This window comes from Panicum virgatum, chromosome 7K, assembly GCF_016808335.1.
Source record: "Panicum virgatum strain AP13 chromosome 7K, P.virgatum_v5, whole genome shotgun sequence".
In the NCBI taxonomy this organism is placed as follows: Eukaryota; Viridiplantae; Streptophyta; class Magnoliopsida; order Poales; family Poaceae; genus Panicum; species Panicum virgatum.
The window spans coordinates 46,807,361-46,830,761 of record NC_053142.1 but is presented as its reverse complement, the minus strand read 5'-3'; the positions used below and the strand labels follow the sequence as shown (position 1 = coordinate 46,830,761).

Below are 23,401 nucleotides of genomic sequence, written 5' to 3'. Positions count from 1 at the left end.
TGAATGAGTGGGGGTTTTAGTTTTCATTTTTCAATTTCAACACATAGCACGCTTTCATTATTTCTTAACAATACAATTATTAATGAGCTATTGATGAGAAACTAAAGTAACACAGATCCAAACTTAAACATTCATGGTATAAATTTCAGCCATTGACCATAAAGCATTTACCACTACTATTCATGTAAGTAGACTACTCTAATTACTTCATCTTTTTGTACAGAATGTTTGACATGGTTTCTGGTGCTACAAATTTTACGAGAGCAACTTCATAGCATATACTCAGTACTGAAATTTTTCCAGATTTTATTCACTTATATAACTGAGGTGACAAAAAGAACAAAAACAGCAAGCTTTTAACTAAAATTCATTCTACAGAGAATTTTACTAGGGATATAGCTCTCAAATTTTTACCAGAGACTATTCATGAGCTAAGAATTCTCCAGAATTTTTTTCAAGATTTAACTCAATATGATAATTTAGTTATGCAGTTAACTTAGCATGAGTTTGCATAGATTTCTCAAGGTACATTTAACTAGTATTGCATCTGAACTTTTTATTATAGGTAGAAAATACTCTAAACAAGACCATTCCCAAAAATCATGATCAGAAACATTGTAGATTACTCAGAACAAAAATAGTAAATCTAGCCCAAAGATGCTAAGCATGATTATTCATCAAAGCAAAAATCAGTAACTGTAGCTCAAAACTTTTAGACAGGAACATAGAGCTAAAAAGAGACTCCAGAAATAAATATAGATTTTTCTGAGCATAAGAACTATATATGAAGAATTAAGTTGATTAAACAAGCATAAATCATGGTATATAGCAAATGAACTCTAATAAATCTGAAATTTAGGGATTAACAGGGTTTCAGTTTCGTATACATTCAGTAAAAATTCCAGATCAAGTTCATGTGCATATTTTCCAGTATTAATTCGAGAATGTCAACAACAGATTAGAGAATCTTGATTGTTCCAACATGATAACTGTTTTTTTTGGGTGTCATCTTTTTACTGTGATCTTAATATTCCATTAGTGATAACATGTCCAAAAATCAAGGTCATTTGCTGAGTAGAACTTCCTGAACATGCATAAGGTGGTTTTCTTATTCTTTTTCCCAGATTAATTTCGGTTGAGTTTCTGCAAGGGTGACTGTTACAAAATTTGTAGATCTTGTTACAAGGAATACAGATCAGTTGATTTTACATTTTTACGATTTTTCTGTGATTTGTTTCGTATTTTAGAAATTCACTGGTATACACTGGAATACTTGCAGAAACACCCTTGAACAAAAAAAAAGAATTTACAACCGGGTCCTTCGCCGGCCTTCTCCGCCGCTGCAGCTCGCCGGTGGTGTTCTGCTAGGCAGGGCTTACCGGGGCTGCAACGGGGAGGCGCGTGGAAGAGTAAGGATCGAGGAACACCCACCCTGGTCGGCGTTCGAGGGTTTGACGCACGGATTCGAGCTCGTCGGCGTCAATGGCGGGGCGGTTGTTCGGTTCACCGGCGCTGGAGGTGAAGGAGGGCTCGGGGTAGGGGAACAAGGCGCACACGAGCACCGCGTGAGCTTGTGGATGCTTCTGGGGTAGCTGTCGTGCTCGGTCTCCCTCTGAGCTGGCCGGTCCGCGGTGAGCCCGAGCTCGCCGGCGGCGGCGCAAAATGGGAACGGCGTCGGGAGAAGGATTTGGCTCGATTCCGCGCGCGTGTAGCTTAACTAGGAGGTGGTGAAGCTGCTGCGGTGGTCGGATGGGGCAATGTAGGGCTGGGTTAGCCGGTCCGCGCGAGTTGGATCTCGTCGGCCATGGCGGAGCGGCGGGAGGAGGAAGAAGGAGGAGAAGGGGGGCGACGGTGGAGCTCTGGGGTTCTTATAGGCCAAGGAGTGCCTGGGCGAGGGAAGTGGTGTTTGGGGGCGGTCGATTTGGCCCTGGGCGACTCGACGGCGAACGGGTGGAGGAGGCAGCGGCGCTGCGCCGGTCGGGGTGTCGTGGCGGCTCGGGGAGGCGTCTGGGACGCGTGTGCACGCGAGGAGGTGCCAAGGGGCGGCCAGGTGGCGCTGAGAGGTTTCCCCGGGTCTATTTGGCCGCGGGCGCGTGGTGGACAAAGTCCACCGGTGGCATACGGCGGGCGGCGGGAAACAGAGCACCGGGGAGAGAGAGAGAGGTGAAGGTGAGGGCCTATCTGTGATTTCTGAAAATCCAGGGACCTCTCGGTAAACTAAAATTATCTCCTATTTGGAGGGCTCAAATGGAAAAGTGTTGAATACCACTTTTGCATAACTTTTCAATATCTACAACTTTCGTGTTATGCAAATTTTCATTTGAAACCCACATTTTGAACTATTTGTACCTTTGCAAATTTGCACAAAAGGACTTTGGTTTTATTCAGTTTTTGACTTGATTTTGGCTGAAGTTCAATTGAGCACATGTCAATTGAAGCACCTCTCATGAGCCAACTAAAATTTTGTGCACCTTTTTGAATTAAAATTTGAATAGCTTTTCACTCTTTTTCTTGTCTCCTTTAATTTCTTTTGTATAATTTGTCTTTTATTTGACCCTTTCTCTTTGAATCAATTTCCCAAATTTTTCTTTTAACTTTAACTAAGGTACATTGATGGTATTTAAATGTACTGACACCTGAGGTGTTACACTCATATGAGTCTTTTGAAGGTTTTCATGCAATATTTGAAATTTTTGGATTTTTATATGAGCAATGATCCCAAATTGGAGTTGGAATTGAGAAAATTGGCAAATTTCTGGGCTGACTGAAATTTGGTACTGCGGACAGTCCGCGGGTAAGGGGCGGACAGTCCGCCGTTCATGAGAATTGTCCACCAGAGGCTCTGCAGAGAAGTTGTCAACCGCAAGAATACACCGCGGACAGTCCGCCAAAGGACCGCGGACGGTCCGCCAGAGGCTGTGCAGAATTTGCCAGAGGCAGTGTCAGTCGGGTTGCAGTGTAAAATATTCAGATGCGGATGGTCCGCCAAAGGACCGCGGATAGTCCGCGACTGGACAGAATGGTGGGGTCGGCCAGACTTGACTTATATTGGATGTCCCTCTCACTTCCCCCACCAAACCGCACACATCCTCCAAAAGGCTCTCTCTCTTTCTCTCTCAAGCACGTGGGGGAGACAACAAGGTCAAGCCTTTTTGGAGTGGTTCCCGGACGGTCCGAGAACATCCCCGGACTCTTCTCAAGATTGTGCATCATGTCCTCTCGGTATTTCGATGAATCCCTAACTCTTGTTTTTGGATTTCTTTATTGGAAAGAGTTAGGGTTAGATGCTCCGATCTATTTTTGGACCATGGATTCTTGAAAATACTTGGGGGATCTTATTCCTAGTGATGAGGAGATATTATAGTTATAATTTGGTTGGTGGATTTGAATCAAAACTCAAAATATGGGTGAATCAAAGATGAGGGCGATTTTGTGTTCCTGCGCAGAACAGATGGGTCGCGGACAGTCCGCCTGCTGGACGCGGACGGTCCGCCGTGGTAGTTCATGAACCGCGGACGGTCCGCGTTCAGAAGTGCGGACGGTCCGCTAGTATCAGATTTTTCAGATAAAAGCTGAATTGAGTTATATCATTATGGATTGATCCTATTGTTTTAGTAATTGTTCTTATGGTTAAATCTTGAACTCAGGCCACCCCGGAAGATCATCAAGGCCACAGCTTCTAAAATCAAGAAGGCAATGACTTCTAAAAGACAAAGAGACAGTGATGACTCGGATGATGTGGACTATGCTCCAAATGTCAGTGAGATGGCTACTGCATCTTCAGTGGGAGATGTTGGTGATGAGTCTTCAGAGGAAGATACTGAGGGGGTTGATAATGATGTTACAGATTTGATGGGGCTGGATCTACCTAGTCGACAGTGGGCTGCAGAAAGCTATGCAAATGCAAGAGCAGTGGATCAGTTCAGCTTGCCTCGTGACACCAACATTCTCTTCTTCAAAACCGAGGTACAAAAAGATGTTTACTTTGGTCATCTAATTAAGAAAAATGTATTCAAACATCAGACCATTGACCTAGGCTATATGAGACAACAACAAGTCATGACTGATCTAGTAGATAGATTTCAGCAAATGGGGTTAGCAAATTTTTTGCAGCATAGGTGTGATTGGAATGAAACAGTGATACGCCAGTTCTATGCCACTCTAGAGATCAACATGGTTGAGGAAACATTTAGGTGGACAACTGGCAAAAGAACCTATGGGGCTACATTTGCACAGTTTGCTGAGGCAAATCAATTGGATTATAATTTCATCAATAGTGAGCAAAGTATGAATGTTGTGTTAGAAAACCCTCTAGATGAGAATGACTACCCCATGTTCTATGAGCCTGCACATCTTGGAATTGCTAGAAGCTTTAGGGGCACTCAGGGTCTGAGGCATCATCCTGCAGTGATCAATAAAATTGTTAGAGTCACATTCATACCTAAGAGTGGCAACAAGGACAAGATTAGAGGGCACTATTGGAATGTGATATCTCATATCATGAATGGAAATAGAATCAATGTCATTGCTCTTATCATGGATCAGCTTGCAGATTTGAGGCTTAACATGGAGATGAACTTATATTTTGCTCCATACATTATGTCCATCATCAAGGTTAAGACTAGCTTCAGAGGGTTATGTGAAAGCAAGCACACTCCTTTCAGGCCATTCAAGAATGACAATACTTTTCTTTTGAGGCCTCTGACTCCTTTCCCTGGAGATGATATGGATGCTGAAGCATAGGGGCAAGATGATAGTGATGATGATGCTCATATGGGAGCAGCTGCAGCTCAGCATGCCATGCCACCACCGCATCCTCCAGTACAGCAGCAGTGGGCCCCTCCAGCTGGCTACTTTGAGCCATACTTTGCATCCATGCAGGAGAGCATGTCCTCTCAGATTGCGGGGTTGGCTAGTCAGATGCAAAATCAAATGAACCTTAACTTTCAGAACATGCAGCAGCAGATGCTCCAGCCCATGATGGCTCAGATTCAGGGGTTTCATGAGAGTTTACACTCAGATATAGCAGCTCTTGACTCACGTTTTGAGGATTTTCCCTCTTCTGAGCAGTTTGAGCAGCTTGATCAGAGGCAGGAGCAGCTAGAGCAGCGATTTGATTCTTTTAGCACAACCTTCACAGGGTTTACTGACCACTTCTACTCAGTGTTTCCGGCTCCAGTGCCGCCTCCAGAGTTCTACCCGCACCAGCTGTTCTACCCACCGCCACCTCCTCCACCGCCGATGGTTTGACTTTCTTGGCAATTGATGCCAAAGGGGGAGAAAGTGCTTTGGAGTGCTTGGATCTAGGGGGAGCTCATGGACTTCTCATGGAGATCATTCGCTTTCGGCTTCCGCTTGCCACTCATGCTTATTTGTGTTGAACTATTGCTTTACTTATTTATGTTTGATCGGTTTGAGACTTGTGTTTGGATTTGAACATTTGGCTTGTAATGTGTGATGAACTATGACAGTTTGTGCTACTCTTATCTTTTTTGTTCATCTTGTGGTTGTGAGATTGTGCTAACCATGCTAAAATTTCATATCATATATATCTTGTATCTTGTATGCCTCGATTTCCACTTGTAGGGAAAACTCTGTCAAAAGTTTCAAATATATATATGTGTACTTGGTATTCATGAAAATTTATATGCACATATCAAGGGGGAGTTCTCTCTACTCATCGAACTTGGTGAATTTATTTATACCATATTCTGAAATTTTCAAGAAAATGAGTAAGTTCTTCCAAAGTTCAATTCCAAGTCCACCTTATGCCTAGTGTATAAAGTTGACTTGAAAACCTTTACCACTCCAAAATTTAGTGTTGTCATCAATTACCAAAAAGGGGGAGATTGAAAGCATCTAGGCCTCTAATTCGAGTTTTGGTAATTAATGACAACGGTTTGTGGATTAACGATTTCATTTGAGATAATGAGTATAGGTTGATCCACGGATGAAAGAGATTTGATTGTGAACGTATGGAGTTTTGGAGATGATGAGCAAAGCTCAGGCTCAAGGCAAAGGTATAAAATAGGGCTTTTGTATTTTACCGGTCACAAGGCGTTTAGTGGATGAAAAGTGACCGGATTTGTTGGATAGATAGCCGTACTATCAAGAGGGGTTGTGTACTCATGCTTGACGGGTCTTTAGTGCCATTTTGCTCAAAATGTCTAGTTGCATGCATGAGGGCTAACGGCGTTTTGAAAAGATTTGAAAAGACTAAGTTTGAGAGCTGACTGAGTAACGGCGAACAATCCGCACCAGAGGGGCGGACAGTCCGCGCCCGTTCCAGAGAGCTTGCAGAGTCTCTGGTGGGCTCGCGGATGGTCCGGCCCAGGTGGGCGGACGGTCCGCCACTGTTTTTCAAATTTGTACCAGAAAGGGTGTCTGTCTGGTGTGGGCTTCAAAGTTGAACGACGGACAGTCCGGCCATGGGGCGCGGACGGTCCGCCGGCTAATCTCAGTTTTGTACCAGAGAGGTTGTTTCTCTGGTTTGGGCTGAAAAGTTAACTGCGGACGGTCCGCTCCTGAGGCGCGGACGGTCCGCAGGCTAATCTCAAAGTTGTTCCAGAGACGATGTTAGTCTCTGGTGGTTTGGAACTCTTAACTGCGGACGGTCCGCCCCTGGGGCGCGGACGGTCCGCCAGGGCTTAACGGCTAGTTCTGACATGCATTAATTGCACTCTGACTCACTGGTTTATAACGGCGGACAGTCCGGCTTTTGAAACGCGGACGGTCCGCGACTTCGCAGAAAAGAGTGTAACGGCTAGTTTTTGAAGGGGTGTCTATATATACCCAATGCCCAGCCATTGGGTGGGTCTCTTGGCCATTTGGACAGCATTCTTGACACATTAGAGCTAAGGCATCCCTCTCTCTCACACACTTGCTTAGAGATTGCATTCTTGAGAGTGTGAGAGCTTCCTAGTGCATTGCATCAAGAGTTTGAGCTTTGTGGCATTAGGGAAACTTCAAGCAAGCGTCATCAACTTGTTACTCTTGGGAGTTGCCGCTCCCTAGACGGCTTGGAGAAGAGGATTTCGTGGAGCACCTCCAAGGAGATTGTTGAGGAGCCCCGAATTCGGTTGTTAGAGGTCTTGTGCTCACCTCACCGGAGTGGTGAAGAGCAACTCTAGTGGAATCGAGGTGTGGAGCGGTTCCTTGTTTCAAGCCGGCTCAAGATCAAGAGGTTCTTGATAGAGGAGCGGTTGATTCTTGGAATCCACCTCAATGTGGATTAGGGGTGACCGGCAAGTCATCGACACCACGGGATATATTCTTGTGTCAAGCTTGGTTACTTCTCTTGCTCACTTTTATTCTTGTCTTTACTTTGAGCAATTTACTTTACTAGAGCTTTGATTTGTGTCTTGTCACCCTAGGTTGCAAACCCATCTAGAGATAGTAATAGCATGACATAGGGCTTTCCTTTGTTACTAATTAAATTTATCTAGTGTTATTGGTTTTAGATTTTAAACCGCCTATTCACCCCCCCTCTAGTCGGTGTTCTTGATCCTACACTCGGGCAAGCGCACCATGAGCGCCCGGTCAGGGTAAGTGATTTTGATTTTATTCTTCGCATTCGTTTAATTGGCCCCCCAATCCTGCTGACTTCAGCGCTTCTTCCCCGATTACCAGCTCCGGGGCCATCTCCAGGGATGCAACCCTTCTTGCGCCGACCAAGGCCCTCAAGACTGGGGCACGCGCCACACTGCACACGCACCACAGCCCCTGCCCGTTGTGGATATTGTGGCGGAGGCCGCAAAGCTCCAAGAGGCGATGGCTCGAGCGGCCCAGAAGGCCCAACAAGCTCGAGCACCGGAGAGCAGGGGCGACGCCAGCCAGGGCAGCGCTGCAACAGCCGCTCAGGCTGACGCCGAGGGGGAGGTCGACCGGGGCGGCGCAAATGACGCCACCCGGCCGGATGTCAAAGTCGAGGCCGGTCGGGGCGACGCGGATAGTGCCGCCCGGCCGATCGCAGGTAAAGGAGCTGGTGGGGACGCCTCGGAGCGCCCCGCCAGCCTAATAGAAGTGGAGACCCTTGTCCTCGAGCCCCCGAGGGCTGGGGCCGAGGGTGTCGCGGAGGAGGAGTCGGCGCCAAGGGCGCCGGCAGAGGAGGAAACCTGTGTCCCGGAGCCTGCGAGGACCCGGGACGACGGGGTTGTTGCAGCGGTGATGGCGCAAGTGGCGCCGGAGAACGTGGTGCCGGTGGTGCAGCAGCCGGAGAGCAGCGAGGAGTACGGGGACTCAAGGGACATCGACCCTGCTGCTGCTACTGGCGCTGCCGACCGGATTGCCGAGTTCATGTCGGTCTCCGAGGAGATACTCAACGCGGGGACGTCCGAGGGGCCCCGTCACGGGGCGATCATCCAGTCTGGGGTCCCCTTGGATTTTCTCCGCAACGAGCAGGAGGAGGAAGCCGTCTGGAAGGCGTAGATTGAGGCCGGCTCCCAGATTCTGGACCACCTCGACCGCGCCTTGGAGCTCCACAGAACGACGGATTTCCAAATCAGCCAGGTAGGTGGCTCTCTCCCCGGAATCATTTGTGTTTGGCCTTGATTTTGTGCATCTCATTCACGCTCTTCCACTCGCAGCGGCTGAGGGACATCTCGCGCAGAAAGAGCGACGAGCTAAACCGGTTGTACTCCCAAATACGCTGTCTTGGGCAGCACAATGCCGACTTGGTGCTCCAGAACATCGACGCCAACACCAACATGACAGATCTGGGGGCGCGTCAGCAGGTGCTAGAGGAAGAGCTGGCGCGAACCGCCGGCGAGCGCGACGTCCAGAGGGCCGCGGCGGAGCAGAAGGCTCAGGAGGCCGAGGCGCGGACTGCCGAGCTGCAGCGTGTTAGGACGGCGCTCGAGCAGAAGGAGGCCGAGCTCCAGCACAAGGAGGCCGAACTCCAAGGCAAGGAGGCCGAGCTCCAACGTGAGAAGGCGGCCGTCGCCACTCTCTCCGGGACCCTCGAGGAAAAGGAGGTGGCCATCCGGAATGCGGAGGCCACCCTCAAGGAGAAGGAAGACTCCTTGTCCTCGCTCGAAGGAGCCGCCCGAGTCCAGCAGGCGAAAGCGCAGAATAATGTCGCGGGTGAGTGCTCAAGATTTCACTATTGTTGGATTCTGATTCGTCGCAGCTTATCTTGGTTCCTTTGATCAGAGCTGAGGCAGAGAGTGGCGGATGAGACTGCGGCGAAGGAGGCAGTCAGCACCGCGCTCATAGCGGCGCAGGCTGAATACACCATCCTGGAGCGGACCGCTGTGAGCGTGTGCCAGGAGCTCGAGGGGGAGGGTGCCGTGTCTGGTAGCTCGGTGATCAGCCGCCTGCGAGCGCTAGGTGGCTAGATCGCCGAGCACGCCAAGAGCACCTTCCGCCTTGGTGTCCTGCGAGCCCTCGCCGTGGCCTCGACGTACTACATCATGGACCTCCAGAGAGTGTCGTCGGGGTACGTGGTCCCCAACGACGCCAGCCCGGACACTGCGTCGGCCATCATAGACGACGCCGATGCGACCGTCGAGGGGTTCGCCACCGTGCTGGCCGCGAAGCTGGAAGCCGACATCCCCCCATTGCGGAATTCGATGCTGTAGAAGACCCGCAAGGGGGGTGTGGTAACCTGTAGGTAGTCTGGGCCTCGGATCCCATGTAATAAGTTAGTACTTTATCGTAATAGTATTTATGGATGTAAGGAACTGGTTATTGTGAATCGACAGTGTGGCCCATTGAGGCCTTGTGCGTTCGAGCCCTCATTTTCTTTACTCTATTTCCGTGTTCTCATATGCGACTTTGGTAAACTTCTGCGAGAAATTTCGCGTTCATAAGCGACTTAGGCGTGAGGTGGTGAGGTGGGGTGCCGTATCCCGGAGGCGTAGGCGGCCCCACGGCTCGGCTGGCCCCGTACTGTAGTTGCTCATGCCTCGCATCCGTTTTTTCGAAAAAACGTTGGCGATTTTTTGGGGACGTTCGGGGGTTCCCCCTGTAGTAGCCCCCGAGGGAGGCTTGGCTTTGCTGAGGGTAAAGCCAGGCGTACCTCAGTGTTCGTGTGCCTCCGAGCCCCCGAGGGTCCGGAAGGTTCCCAAAAAATAAGCAAGTAAAGCATACTCCTTTATTGTTTCGGGAAATCGTAAATGCGAGTACAAACGATGCACAAATTGCTTGGAACTCTAAGGATAGAAGCGACGTAGCTGCTGTATGTTCCAAGCATTGGTGAGGACTTCGCCGTTTTCATTCGCCAGCTTGTACGTGCCGGGCTTGAGCACCTCGGCGATGATGTATGGGCCTTCCCATGGTGGTGAGAGCTTGTGGCGGTCCCTGTTGTCCTGTCGGAGCCTCAGCACCAAGTCCCCTTTGTTGATGTCTCAGCGCCGAACTCTCTACGCTTGATATCTTCGCAGGGACTGCTGATAACGCGCAGAGTGTAGGAGCGCCATATCTCGAGCCTCGTCCACTTGATCCAGTGAGTCCTCGCGGGCCTGCTGGTTCTGCTGCTCTTGATAGGACTTGAGCCTCGGTGACCCGTACTCCAGGTCCGTGGGAAGCATGGCCTCGGCGCCATAGACGAGGAAGAACGGGGTAAAGCCCATGGCTCTACTTGGGGTCGTCCTCAGGCTCCAAATAACCGAGGGTATCTCTGTGAGCCACCTCCGGCCAAACTTATTCAGCTTGTTGAAGATCCTTGGCTTCAGTCCTTGGAGGATCATACCATTGGCATGCTCCACTTGCCCAGTCATCTGTGGGTGCGCCACAGCTGACCAGTCCACGCGTATGTGGTAGCTGTCGCAGAATGCCAAGAATATATTGCCTGTGAACTGGGTACCGTTGTCGGTGATGATCGAGTTCGGGACCCCTAACCTGAAGACAATGTCAATAAAGAACAGAACAACTTGCTCGGATCTAATATTGCCGATGGGTCGAGCCTCGATCCACTTGGAGAATTTGTCGATTGCCACCAACAAGTGGGTGTAGCCCCCGGGCGCTTTCTGCAGCGGGCCAACGAGGTCCAATCCCCACACGGCGAACGGCCATGTGATGGGGATGGTCTGCAGAGCATGGGCCGGGAGGTGCGTCTTTCGAGCATAGAACTGGCAACCCTCGCAGGTCCGCACGACGTCGGTGGCGTCGGCGACCGCGGGGGGGCTAGTAAAAGCCTTGCCGAAACGCATTACCCACGAGGGTGCGCGGCGTAGCGTGGTGACCGCAGATGCCAGTGTGGATGTCAAGGATCAGCTCCTTGCCTTCGGGGATGGGGATGCATCGCTGCAAAACACCCGAGGGACTATGTTTGTACAGCTCGTATTCGATTAGGACAAAGCACTTGGCCCGCCTAGCGAGGCACCGCGCCTGAGCGCGGTTCGGGGGTAGGATCCCTCGAATCATCCAGTCGAGGTACTGGGTGCACCAATCTTGCGGAGACGGGGGCTCGTCGATCTCCAGTGCTTCGGCTTCGTCCATGGAGGAGGTCTCGAAGTCAGTGTCCATGGGCTCGGGCTCGTCCGCCGAGGGGTCTAGGCCTCGTCCTCGTTGTACTTGCGTGGGACGTGGTTGAGTTCTAGGCCGTCGAACTTGTCTTCGAGGCGGCATACTGCATTGTAGTATGCCTCCATCTTCGGGTCATGATAGCTAGACTCCTTCATCACTTGGTCGATGACGAGCTCAGAGTCACCACGTACGTCGAGGCGCTTGATGCCTAACTCGATGGCGATGCGGAGGCCACTGAGGAGGGCCTCGTACTCCGCCATGTTGTTAGACGCAGGGAAATGCAGGCGTATTACGTAGCGCATGTGCTTTCCGAGGGGTGAGATGAAGAGGAGGCCAGCGCCAGCGCCGGTCTTCATCACCGACCCGTCGAAGTACATGGTCCAGCATTCAGCTTGGATTTGTGGTGGGGGTAGCTGAGTGTCCGTCCACTCAGTGACGAAGTCGGACAAGACTTGGGACTTGATTGCCTTGCGAGGGGCGTAGGTGAGAGTTTCTCCCATCTGCTCTACGGACCACTTGCAATTCTACCCTCGGCTTCCCTGTTGCGGACTATCTCTCCCAGGGGGAAAGACGAGACCACGGTGACGGGATGGGCCTCGAAGTAGTGGCGCAGCTTGCGCCGAGCCAAAACCACTGCGTATAGCAGCTTCTGGATCTGCGGATAGCGTGTCTTGGATTCGGACGACACTTCGCTGATGTAGTACACCGGCCGTTGGACAGGCAGAGCATGGCCGTCCTCTTGTCTTTCGACAACGATCACCGCGCTGACCACCTGGGTCGTCGCAGCTACGTACAAATAGAGGGGCTCGCCGTCTATGGGTGGTGTGAGAATGGGGGTGTGAGTGAGCGATGCCTTTAGCCTGTCGAGGGCTTCTTGAGCCTCGGGGGTCCACGTGAAGCACTTAGTTTTCCTCAGGAGTCGATACAGGGGCAAGCCTTTCTTGTCGAGATGCGAGATGAATCGGCTAAGGGATGCCAGGCATCCCATGACCCTCTGTACCCCCTTTGGGTCTCGGATGGGTCCCGTCCGAGTGATGGCCGAGACTTTCTCAGGGTTGGGATCGATGCCCCGCTGGGAGACAATGAAGCCCAAGAGCATGTCTCGAGGAACTCCGAACACTCACTTCTCGGGGTTGAGTTTTACCCCTTTGGCCCTTAGGCAATCGAATGCGATCCTGAGATCGGCTACCAGGTCGTCCGCCTTCCTGGATTTTACAACGATGTCGTCGACATATGCTTCTACATTCTGCCCGAGATGGTCCCCGAATACATGGAGCGTACACCGCTGATATGTAGCTCCGGTGTTTCTGAGGCCAAAGGGCATCGTGACGTAGCAGTACATGCCGAAAGGTGTGATAAAAGAGGTCGCGAGCTGGTCGGACTCTTTCATCTTGATTTGGTGGTAACCGGAATAAGCATCAAGAAAGGATAAAAGTTCACATCCCGTAGTTGAATCTACAATTTGATCAATACGTGGCAAAGGAAAGGGAACCTTCGGACATGCTTTATTTAAACTAGTGTAGTCTACGCACATCCTCCAACTTCCATTCTTTTTCTTCACTAATACAGGATTAGCTAACCACTCGGGATGGAATACCTCCTTGATGAATCCGGCCGCCAGAAGTTTCTGCAGCTCCTTGCCGATCGCCCGTCCTTTGAGCTCGTCGAAGCGTCGCAGGCGCTGCTTCGCCGGCTTGGAGTTGGGTCGGATATCAAGGGAGTGCTCGGCGACCTCCCTCGGTATGCCAGGCATGTCCGAGGGGCTCCACGCAAAGATGTCTGCATTGGCGCGGAGAAAGTCGACGAGCACCACTTCCTATTTGCTGTCGAGGGTGGCGCTGACCTACAATGCCTTGCCGTCGAGGTGACTCGTGTCGAGGGGCACCTTCTTGATACCCTCGGCGTGTTCGAAGCTGGCTGCGTGTCGGTGCGTGGAGTCCAAGGCCTCGCTTGCCATCTTGTCGAGGGTGGCTGCAAGGGCCTCATCCTCTGCTTGGGCCTCCGCGTGCTCAACACACTCGACGTCGCACTCGTAGGCGTGCTCGAACGAGGAGCCGATGGTGATGACGCCCCTCGGGCTCGGCATCTTCAGCTTGAGGTAGGTGTAGTTGGGGATGGCCATGAAATTTGCATAGCAGGGACAACCAAGGATGGCGTGATAGGCTCCCTGAAACCCCACCACCTCGAAGGTGAGCACTTCCTTGCGAAAGTTGGCTGCCGTGCTGAAACAGACGGGTAGGTCGATCTGGCCGAGGGGTTGGACTCGCTTCTCCAGCGCAACTCCATGGAATGGCGACTTGCTGGGGCGGAGCTTGTTCAATCCGATCCCCATGAGCTCCAAGGTGTGGGCGTACATGATGTTGAGGTTGTTGCCTCCGTCCATGAGCACCTTGGAGAAGCGGGTGTTGCCGATGATGGGGTTGACAACGAGCGGGTACCGTCCCGGGTGTGGGACGTAGTCGGGGTGGTCCTCGCGGCCGAAGGAAATGGTATCCTCCAACCAGTCGAGGTAGGATGGCGTGGCCTTGGTGACGGAGAAGACTTCACAGCGCTCTCGCTTGCACTGCCGAGAAGTCATGTTTGTCGTCGGTCCTCCAAAGATGAAGAAGGCGTTCTCCACCAGGGGAACTCGTCGTCTCCACCTTTGTCACCAGCATCCTTCTTCCTGTCCTCGTCGCGATGCGCGACGCGGTTGTTGTACTTTCGAAGCATCTCGCACTGCTCGAGGGTGTGGTTGACGGAGCCCTTGTGGTAAGGGCACGGCTTCTTGAGCATGTCGACGAACAGGCTGCCACCGCCTCGAGGGGGGCCTCGAGGTCCTTTGCGGTCCGGGGTAGCGACGAAGGCCTCATCGGAGTCTTCCGCCTGCCCTGGTCCACGCTGGTTTGGTTGGGCCGGCTTCTTCCCTTTCCTCCCCCGCTTTTGTTTCTTGGCGAGGGCGTTGGTCTTGGCGTTGCTGCCCTCTGCGGGCGCATCTTCCATGCACTTGTTCGGCTTATCGTCGAAAATGGCACCAACGGCCTCCTCGCCGGTGGCGTAGTTGGTGACAGCGTCGAACAACTCATTGGTGTTGGCGGGACGGCTTCGCGCAAGCTCCTGCACCAGTTCCTGCACGTCGTGCCCTCGAGGAAGGCGTTGATGACCTCGACGTGGGTGACGCTGGGGAGCTCGGTGCATTGTTTGGAGAAGCGCCGCACGTAGTCGCACAGGGACTCATTGGGCTTCTGCTGGCACCCTTTGAGGTCCCAGGAGTTCCCAGGGCGCACGTACGTGCCCTGGAAGTTGCCCACAAAGATCTGGACTAAGTCGGCCCAGTTGTGGATCTGGTCCATGGGCAAGTGCTCGAGCCACGTTTGTGTGGCGTCAGCAAGGTGAAGGGGAAGGTTGTGGATGATGAACGCGTCGTCCGTCGCACCGCCCAGCTAGCATGCTAGGCGGTAGTCGTTGAGCCAGACTGCGGGATCGGTCTCGCCCGAGTACTTGACGAGGGTGGTAGGCTGTCGAATGTGTGGGGGAAAAGGAGCGGTACGAATCTCCCGGCTGAACACACGAGTGCCCGGAGGCTCCGGTGACTCGCCCCTGTCATGTTCGGGGTCGAAACGTCCACCCCATCGAGGGGTGTACTTCCTGCCATTGATGATGTTGCGGGCGTCGCCGTCGCCGCCATGTCCGCGCGTGTCGTGGAGTCGCTCCCTTGCGGGAGTCTTTCCGATGCGGTCGTGCACCGAGGGTGCCTTCGCATCGTGCGCTGCGGCTGCCTTTCCCTTCCCTCCTGGTGGAGTGTGCACCGAAATCTCGTGGTCCTACCGTGCAGTCCCACCGGACTACTTTGGGACTACCGAGCGCATGCGAGACGCAGAGCTCTCGGCCTGCTGCACAGCAGCTTGCTCGATGAGCGCCTGTGCCTTGCGGCGCAGGTTGCGACCCGAAGTCGTCGACGGCTCGGGCATTGCTTGGAGTAGGTAGGCCGCAGCGACGAGTTTTTCGCCGGCCGTTTTCAATTCCTGGGCATGTGCGCCACGCGCGGTGCGTTGCTGCTCGAGTGAGGTGCGCAGCTCCTGTGTCTGCCGACGCTGCTCGTCGAGTTTGGCTTGAAGCTCCTTGAGCTGCGCCAGCTGTGCCTGCCGCGCCGCCGAGCTTGAATAGAAGAAGGGGTCGCGGTCGGCACCACTGGTTGGTTTACCTGCGCGTCTGCCCCGCCGTTCCCGTCATTGCCCGGAGCGTTGTCGTTTTGCCCGCCCGCGAGCTGGACCATGAAGCACTCCCGAGTGGGATCGTAATCCCCCTCGCTGGAGTCCTCGGAGCAGGTGAGGCAGTAAGCTGCCGCGAGCTGGAACGAGCGCAAAGCGTCGGGGTCGCGGACCCCGGAGTAGTCCTCGGCCTCCTCGGCCGTGAAGTTGTCCATGAAGAAGCTGATGTCGTCGGCGATCGAGCTCGCCGTCTCGGGGTAGGAGTCGTCAGGAGATGATGCGATGAGGTTGCGGATCGACAGGAGGTGATGACCCGGCAAATCCTTGTACTCGGCGAAGTTGGTGCTGGACGAAGAGGCGTAGGTGATAGCGTTGCGCATCCCGAAGGGAAAGGGCGACGGCGCAGTCGCCCCCCCTAGGAGGCACCGGGGCTGCATTCGATGATGGTGCCGGCGTAGATGACGCCGAGGCACGTGATGACGAAGCGGTGGCCTCGTCGGCCGTGACGCTGAGCTGCGACATGGCAACCTCAACCCACATGGGGGAGCTGAGGCGTGCCGCCCGGCGCCGCTCCACGCGCGCTTATCGCGAGTGCTGGCCCAAGCGCCTGTTGCGAGAGGAGCTCCTTGAGGTAACCGTTGCCGGTTGCTCTGAACTCAAGACTCCCGAACCAGGTCACGTATCCCGCTGGGAGCGGATCCGAGGTGCTCATGGGGAATGGGTTGGATCTGCTCGCCATCCTTGGAGATCAAATGGGAACAAAAGAGAAATGTCACGCAGCTGCCCCTACCTGGCGCGCCAACTGTCGGTGTCCTGACCCGGCGGTCCGGACCCAACCAGTAATGATGTTGCGTGTTCCTCGTCCCAGATGTTGATGCAAGAGGCAACAAAGTAACGCACGGGTTTATCCTGGTTCCGGCCGTGGGGCCGTACGTCCATCAAAGGTGTGTGCGAGAGCACTGTACTGTCCTGCACCGGGGGTGCCTGTAGTGGGGGGTACAAGCAAGGCAAGATAGGGAGGGAAGCTCCCAAGTCTCTGCTAGAGGGGGAGTTGATTGAGGCGAGCGCCAATATCGGGGCTTAGAAGAGCGTATGTGCTCTGTGAGTAGTGCTGAGCGTTGTGTTCTACCAAAAAATGGGCCGACCCCCCTAAGGGAAGGCACGCCTCCTCCTTTTATAGACACAAGGAGGGACGGTGTACATGCACAGGGGATCGTGGAAGTCGTCGTCTTCTCCCCGAATCGCGGGGGTGCAGTGGTCGAGCACTGTGGGAAGTACACTGTGGGGAATGGCGCCGGGCGTGGCAGTCGTCCTTGGTCTTGCGGGGATTGCGCCGGCGTCCTGGCGGCTCTAGCGGGTGGCGTGGTCGTTACTGTGGGTGGTACCCTCCTCCAGGCGTGGCGTGGCGGCATCCCGAAGGTCCTACAGGCCAGGGTCTTGTCCAGGTCAAGGCCGGAGCCGCTTCCGAGGGTCGTGCCCATGCCGTTCGAGGGCTCCGCGGAAGGGAAAGTACGAAGGAGGTATGGGGAGTTGGCAGTATAGTAGCTGGAGCAGTGCCGAGCACGTCGTGCACTACGTTGCAAGTTCCCACAGTGTCGCCACAGCGTCTGAAATGGCGGAGCAGTGACCGGAGTTGGCGGACGAGACTCCGGTCACCGCCACTGTGGGGAATGGCGGCCTGACGCCGTCTGACCCGGGCGCTGTGGAGGAGTGGTTGGCATTAATGCCTCCGTACGACGGGCGAGTGAGTGGAAGGGCCGTTTGTCCTTTCCGTCGAGGGGTGGCCTCGAGCGAGGCGGAGGCGCGGGGCGCGGTCGAGGGCTTCGGCGGGGAGCCCTCGAGCGAGGCGGAGATCACCCCGCGGGTCCGAGGGGGGTGCGGATGGGCCGCACTGCGTACGTGGGCCGTGTGTTGGGCTTCTTTGAGTCCTTTCCTTTCTTCCAGGTCGGAAGGAGGCTGTAGGCCTTCGTGGGCCTGGTTGCCCAGCATGTGTTTGCATTTTTAGGACGATTTTATTACCCTGATTAGGGTGCCCCTAATCATGGTATCCGACAGCACTACTATATCAGGAAACAAGCCGCGGAGTTTAGTACAGGTTTTTTACATGAACAAAACTAAGCAACTCAGGCAACACAAGCGCTAAACTAGACAGGCTCCTCTTTCAGCAGCAAATGCAGCGGTACCCTAAACTAGGGTTTCACGTTCCTCTGGCAGCGACGCCGGAGTCCACCAAAAAAGTGACGAGATCGTCGTGATCTCGACACCCAAAGCCTAAGCCTGTGTTGTGCCCCTCCACAGCGAGGAGCCGGGTAACTCAGGTGCTGCTGCATGTCGAATCAATCCAAGAAGGAGATGGGGAAGGAGACGGATATGGAGGAAGAAGGGAAGATGCCTAGTTTGGAGGAGCACTTGGAGAGTCTGAACCTGCAGGGCGAGGAAGAAGAAGATCTCGATTTCTCTGAGGAGTTTGAAGAGCTGGTCAAGGATGTTCGATGGCTAGCCCTATTTAGGGTTCATGCGACGAAGCCGTTCAGCCATGCTGCACTATTCAGCGCCTTGCGAAACGCTTGGGCAGTGGCTAAAGAGGTGACCTTCAAGGTACTGGATCCTAATTTGTTACTGGTGCAACTCCATTTCCTTGGAGATTGGTCGAGGGTGATGGAAGGAAGGCCGTGGTTGTTTAGAGGGGCGGTGATCGTGATGGAGGAATACGATGGCTTCTCTAATGTTCATGCATACAAGTTGGATAAGATTCCAGTTTGGGCAAGGATCCAAGGGATCCCAGAGGGGCTAATGAGGAAGCGGGAATTGGCGGAGAAGGTGGTGAAGAAAGTTGGAGATCCGATTACTATAGTGATGAATGAGGGCAAAATTAATCCTACACCATATCTACGTGCTAGGGTTTGGCTTGACCTGAAGAAACCATTGGTGCGAGTGGTGCCCATCACGCTTAAAGAAAGGATGAAATATTTAGTGCAATATGAAAAGCTTCCGGCTTTTTGTTTTTTCTGTGGATGTATGGGACATGAGGTCACTGAATGTGGTGACGGGATTGATAGTAGAGAAACGTGTGAGTGGGGAGATTGGCTTCGTGTCCAGTTTATGCCAACGGTGCCAGGAAGGGATGACACACGAGGAGGAAGGGGTAGAGGGAGTGGACGAGGAGGGGGAAGAGGTGATGGAGCTGAGGATGCTTATGAAGACATGGAAACATATCAGAGGGATGATGAAAATTCTGTTGATTCTCAGGGTACAGGAAGAGTGGCGATGCAAGTCACTCTCTTGGAGCACCAAGACCAAAAGGAAGCAGCGATTAGTCCACTGCAAGAACAGGAGAAGAAAAGGCCAAGGAGGAGTGAAGGTGGGAACGATAGCAATGCTACAAAAAACATTATAAGATCGGCGCTCTCCTTTGAGGAGAGTGACCGGGCGCAATGAAAATCATGGCCTGGAACTGCCAGGGACTTGCTAGTGCCCGGGCAGTTCGTGCGCTTCTGGAAATCCAGAAGCGGGAAAGACCAGATGTGTTTTTTCTGTCTAAGACACATTTGGGAAAAGCGAAGGCAGAGATTTTAAAGCGAAAGCTGGGATGTGATCACTTTATCATTCATGAAAGTGATGGACGAAGTGGAGGTTTGCTCATGTTGTGGAGGAAGGATATTGTGATTCAGAATCAAGGTGTCTCACAATATTTCATTGATGTGGTGATTAGAGGGAATGAGGAGTGGAGGCTTACTGGTATTTATGGGGAGCCGAGTTGGGATAAAAAACAGTTGATGTGGGAGACCTTGCGGTCTCTGCATGGCAATTCATCCCTCCCGTGGCTGGCTATAGGAGACTTTAATGAGTTTTTGTTCCATCATGAAAAGGAGGGGGCAGAGCTAGATCGCAAGCACAACTACAAGCGTTCCAAAACACTCTGATGTATTGTGATTTAGCTGATATTGGCTATGTGGGTGATGTTTTTACATGGCAGAGAGGAAGGATCAGAGAGCGCCTGGATCGGGGGGTTGCTAATATACAATGGAACACTATATTCCCAGAGGCACAACTCACCAATGGGGAGATGGTCAAGTCTGACCACCGACCCCTCATTGTTGATACAGATGGCTCAAGGGTACAAGTTACCCACAAGGAGGGACCAAGAAGATTTGAGGCTAGATGGCTGAAGGAGGAGACAGTAGAGGAAATAATACAAGCTGCTTGGGCTCGTGCTGTGTCGCAAGGCAGTGACCCAAGTCTGATGGCAAGGCTGAGGGTGGTTCATAATGACTTGCATATTTGGGACCGCGAGGTTCTGAAAAAGCCTGTCCATCGCATGAAGAAACTAAAGAGGGAACTTGAAAGGTTGAGACGTGGGCCGCTGACGGATGACTCATTAGCGGCACAGAAGGAGATCCTACTGCGATTGGAGTTGCTGTTGGAGCAGGAAGAGATTTACTGGGTACAGAGGGCTAGAGCAAATTGGCTCAAGCATGGGGACCGAAATACCAATTTTTTTCATCAATACGCAACGTCTCGAAGAAGAAGGAATATGATTAAGGGCCTTGTAGATCAACATGGGGTAAGGCATGAGGATGCCGAACATATGAATATGATGGTGAAGGAGTTTTTTACTAACCTGTTTACTTCTGAAGTCCATGAAGTTGATCAGGAGGTATTGAGGGATGTAAACCGCAGGGTCACTACTGATATGAATCATATTCTCCTTGCTCCTTTCTCCAGGAAGGAGGTAAATAATGCCCTATTCAGTATTGGTGATCTTAAAGCGCCGGGACCGGATGGACTACACGCAATTTTCTTTAAACGATTTTGGTATATGCTGGGGGATGAGCTGATTGATGAAGTGTTGCAGGCAATTAATAATGCGACAATTCCAGACGGGTGGAATGAAACAACAATTGTGATGATTCCGAAGGTGGACAACCCATATAAAGTTGCCCAGTTCAGACCAATCTCCCTATGCAATGTTGTCTACAAGGTAATCTCAAAGACCCTATCAAGTAGATTAAAGGTCATTTTACCAGATATTATTAGTCACCATCAGAGTGCTTTTGTTCCGGGGAGATTGATCACAGATAATATTCTTTTGGCTTATGAATGTATTCACACAATGAAAAAGAAGAAAGGAAATAGGGGGTTGTGTGCTGTGAAATTGGACATGCGGAAAGCTTATGACATAGTTGAATGGGTTTTCCTTGAGAAAATTATGTTGAAGCTTGGGTTTGATCAAAGATGGGCGAAGCTCATTATGGCTTGTGTTAAATCAGTGAAGTACAGGGTCCGCTTCAATTCTGCAGAAACAGAAACTATTTTACCAACAAGGGGATTAAGGCAGGGTGACCCATTGTCTCCATACCTTTTCCTCCTTGTCGCAGAAGGGCTCTCATGTATGTTGAAGGGTGCTGAACAAAGAGGGGAGTTGGAGGGCGTCAGGGTGTGCAGGGAAGCTCCTGTTATTTCACACTTGTTATTTGCAGATGATTCACTCATTTTAATGCATGCTGATAAGAAGAATGCATATTGTCTCATTGATTCCTTGACCAGATACTGTGCAAACTCAGGGCAGAAGGTTAGTGAAGCAAAATCAAGTATTTTCTTTTCAACTAATACAGAGGTGACTGTGAAGGCAGAGGTGTGTGAATCCTTGAATATAATGACTGAATCCCTAAGTGATAAATATTTGGGGCTACCGGCAATGGTGGGAGCAGATCGCAGTGATTGCTTCCGCCATCTTATTGATCGGGTGAACTCGAGAATTAATGGGTGGCAGGAAAAACTCTTGAGTCAAGGCGGTAAGGAGCTATTAATTAAGTCCATTGCTCAAGCTGTTCCAGTATACTCGATGATGGTATTTCAAATTCCTAAAAACATATGTAAAGGAATAACAAATGCCATTTCGCACTACAAGTGGGGTGATGACAATGATCATAAATGGATTCATTGGCAAGAATGGTGGAAAATGTGTATGCCTAAAGGATCAGGAGGTATGGGGTTTAGGGACTTGCAGTCCTTTAATTTGGCAATGCTAGCAAAGCAAGTTTGGAGGTTGCTTAGAGAACCTGACTCACTGTGTGCCACAGTATTAAGAGCGAAATACTATCCTGATGGCAAGCTTCTAAATGCGAAAAGGAAAAGTGGGAGTTCTTATACCTGGCAAAGCATTTTAGCAGGGCTAGAGTGCTTCAAACTTGGGTACATCTGGCGAGTTGGTGATGGTACACAGATTAGGATATGGGAGGATAGTTGGATCCCCAGCAGCCACAATTTGAAAATTCAAACACGGAGAGGAAACAATTTAGTAAGCACAGTGGATGAGTTGATTAATCCTGTGGATGCATCATGGGATGTGGACCTGGTGCAATCAATCTTTGAGAGTGTTGATGCTAACCGTATATTGCAGATACCTATTACCAATGGGAGAGAAGATTGTGTGGCTTGGCACTTTAATAGAAGTGGCTTGTTTTCAGTGAAATTAGCTTATCATTGCCAATGGAAGAAGAAATTTGGAGCTAGAATAGCTGGTCCCCAGGGAAGTGGAACCAGTAATCGTCAAGTTTGGAAAAACTTATGGAAACTCCAAGTGCCGGGGAAGATGAAAAATTTTGGTTGGAGAGATCTTCGAGGTCTTATGCCATGCAAAGCAATACTAGCTAATAGGCATGTTATACCGGAGGGAGGATGCCCGGTGTGCCACAACGGAGCAGAAGATATTAAACACCTGATTTTCACGTGTGATCGAGCCAAAGCAGTTTGAAGGGCGATTGGTGTTTGGGAAAAAATCAGGTGCCTGATAGTGGCCGATCCCTCGGGGTCCATTGTTTTGGAAGAAGTGATCAATAGAGGTAAGCAGGTAAATGGTCTTGATTTAGGCTTGGCTGAGCTTATTCTAACTGGAGGCTGGTACTTGTGGTGGGAAAGGCGGCAGCTAACGCATGGAGAAACCGTACAACCACCAACAAGATCTGGCCTAGCTATTGTGTCTTTGACAAAGAATTATAAGATGGCGAGGAAGAAAGATGCCAAGTTAAGAGAGGGATGGAGAAAACCCGCTGAGGGATACCTCATGCTAAACATAGATGCTTCTTATGATGAGAATGGGGGCTGTGGAAGTACAGGCGCCATTATCAGAGATAGCTCGGGGGGTATGATTGCGGCATCAAGCACCTTTATCCCCTATCTAGTGGATGCACCAATGGCGGAAGCCTTTGCTCTGAAGGAGGGCTTGATGCTAGCCCAATATATTGGAGGTAATCGGCTAATTGTTCAGTCGGATTGTATAGAGGTCGTTGACATCATGAAGGATGAAGGGTTCACTGCAAATTCAGCGGCCGCAATATATGATGAATGCAGTACGGTTTGGAATGGTTTTGATGAGATATCCATTGAACATTTAAGCAGGGAAGCAAATCAAGTGGTACATGAATTAGCTAGGCAAGCTATGTCTTCTAAAAAAACTGTATTTGGGACGATGATCCCCCTAGTTTCATTTTCCAGTTGTTAGTTAATGATGTAACTATCCTCAATCAATAAAGCTTGCCTAAGGGCTTTGATCAAAAAAAAAAAAGACAGGCTCCTCTTCTCTCGCTAAAATGAATAAAATGCTGATTGAGTTCTTGCCAAAAAAAAAAAACTCAAGTATTCACCTGTACCGTACGGCTAGCGGTAGACCGTCACTTTACTCTCCGCTGCCAAAACCCAGATCGTCGCTAATGAAAGCCCAAGCGCGACGCTTCTTCCCCTTT

At 51.4% G+C, this 23,401-nt stretch overlaps 1 protein-coding gene across 1 annotated transcript; it reads left to right on the top strand.

The window, feature by feature from the left end:
- The first annotated feature begins 18,008 nt into the window (after positions 1 to 18,008).
- On the top strand, positions 18,009 to 19,094 carry LOC120640329. The gene has a single exon (XM_039916170.1). It carries the CDS (start codon positions 18,009 to 18,011, stop codon positions 19,092 to 19,094), a length of 1,086 nt encoding a protein of 361 aa, XP_039772104.1.
- The last annotated feature ends 4,307 nt before the right edge of the window (positions 19,095 to 23,401 follow it).

Coding starts and splice junctions, on each gene's coding strand:
- LOC120640329 (XM_039916170.1), top strand. CDS start 18,009: ATGGGGAAGGAGACGGATATGGAGGAAGAAGGGAAGATGCCTAGTTTG.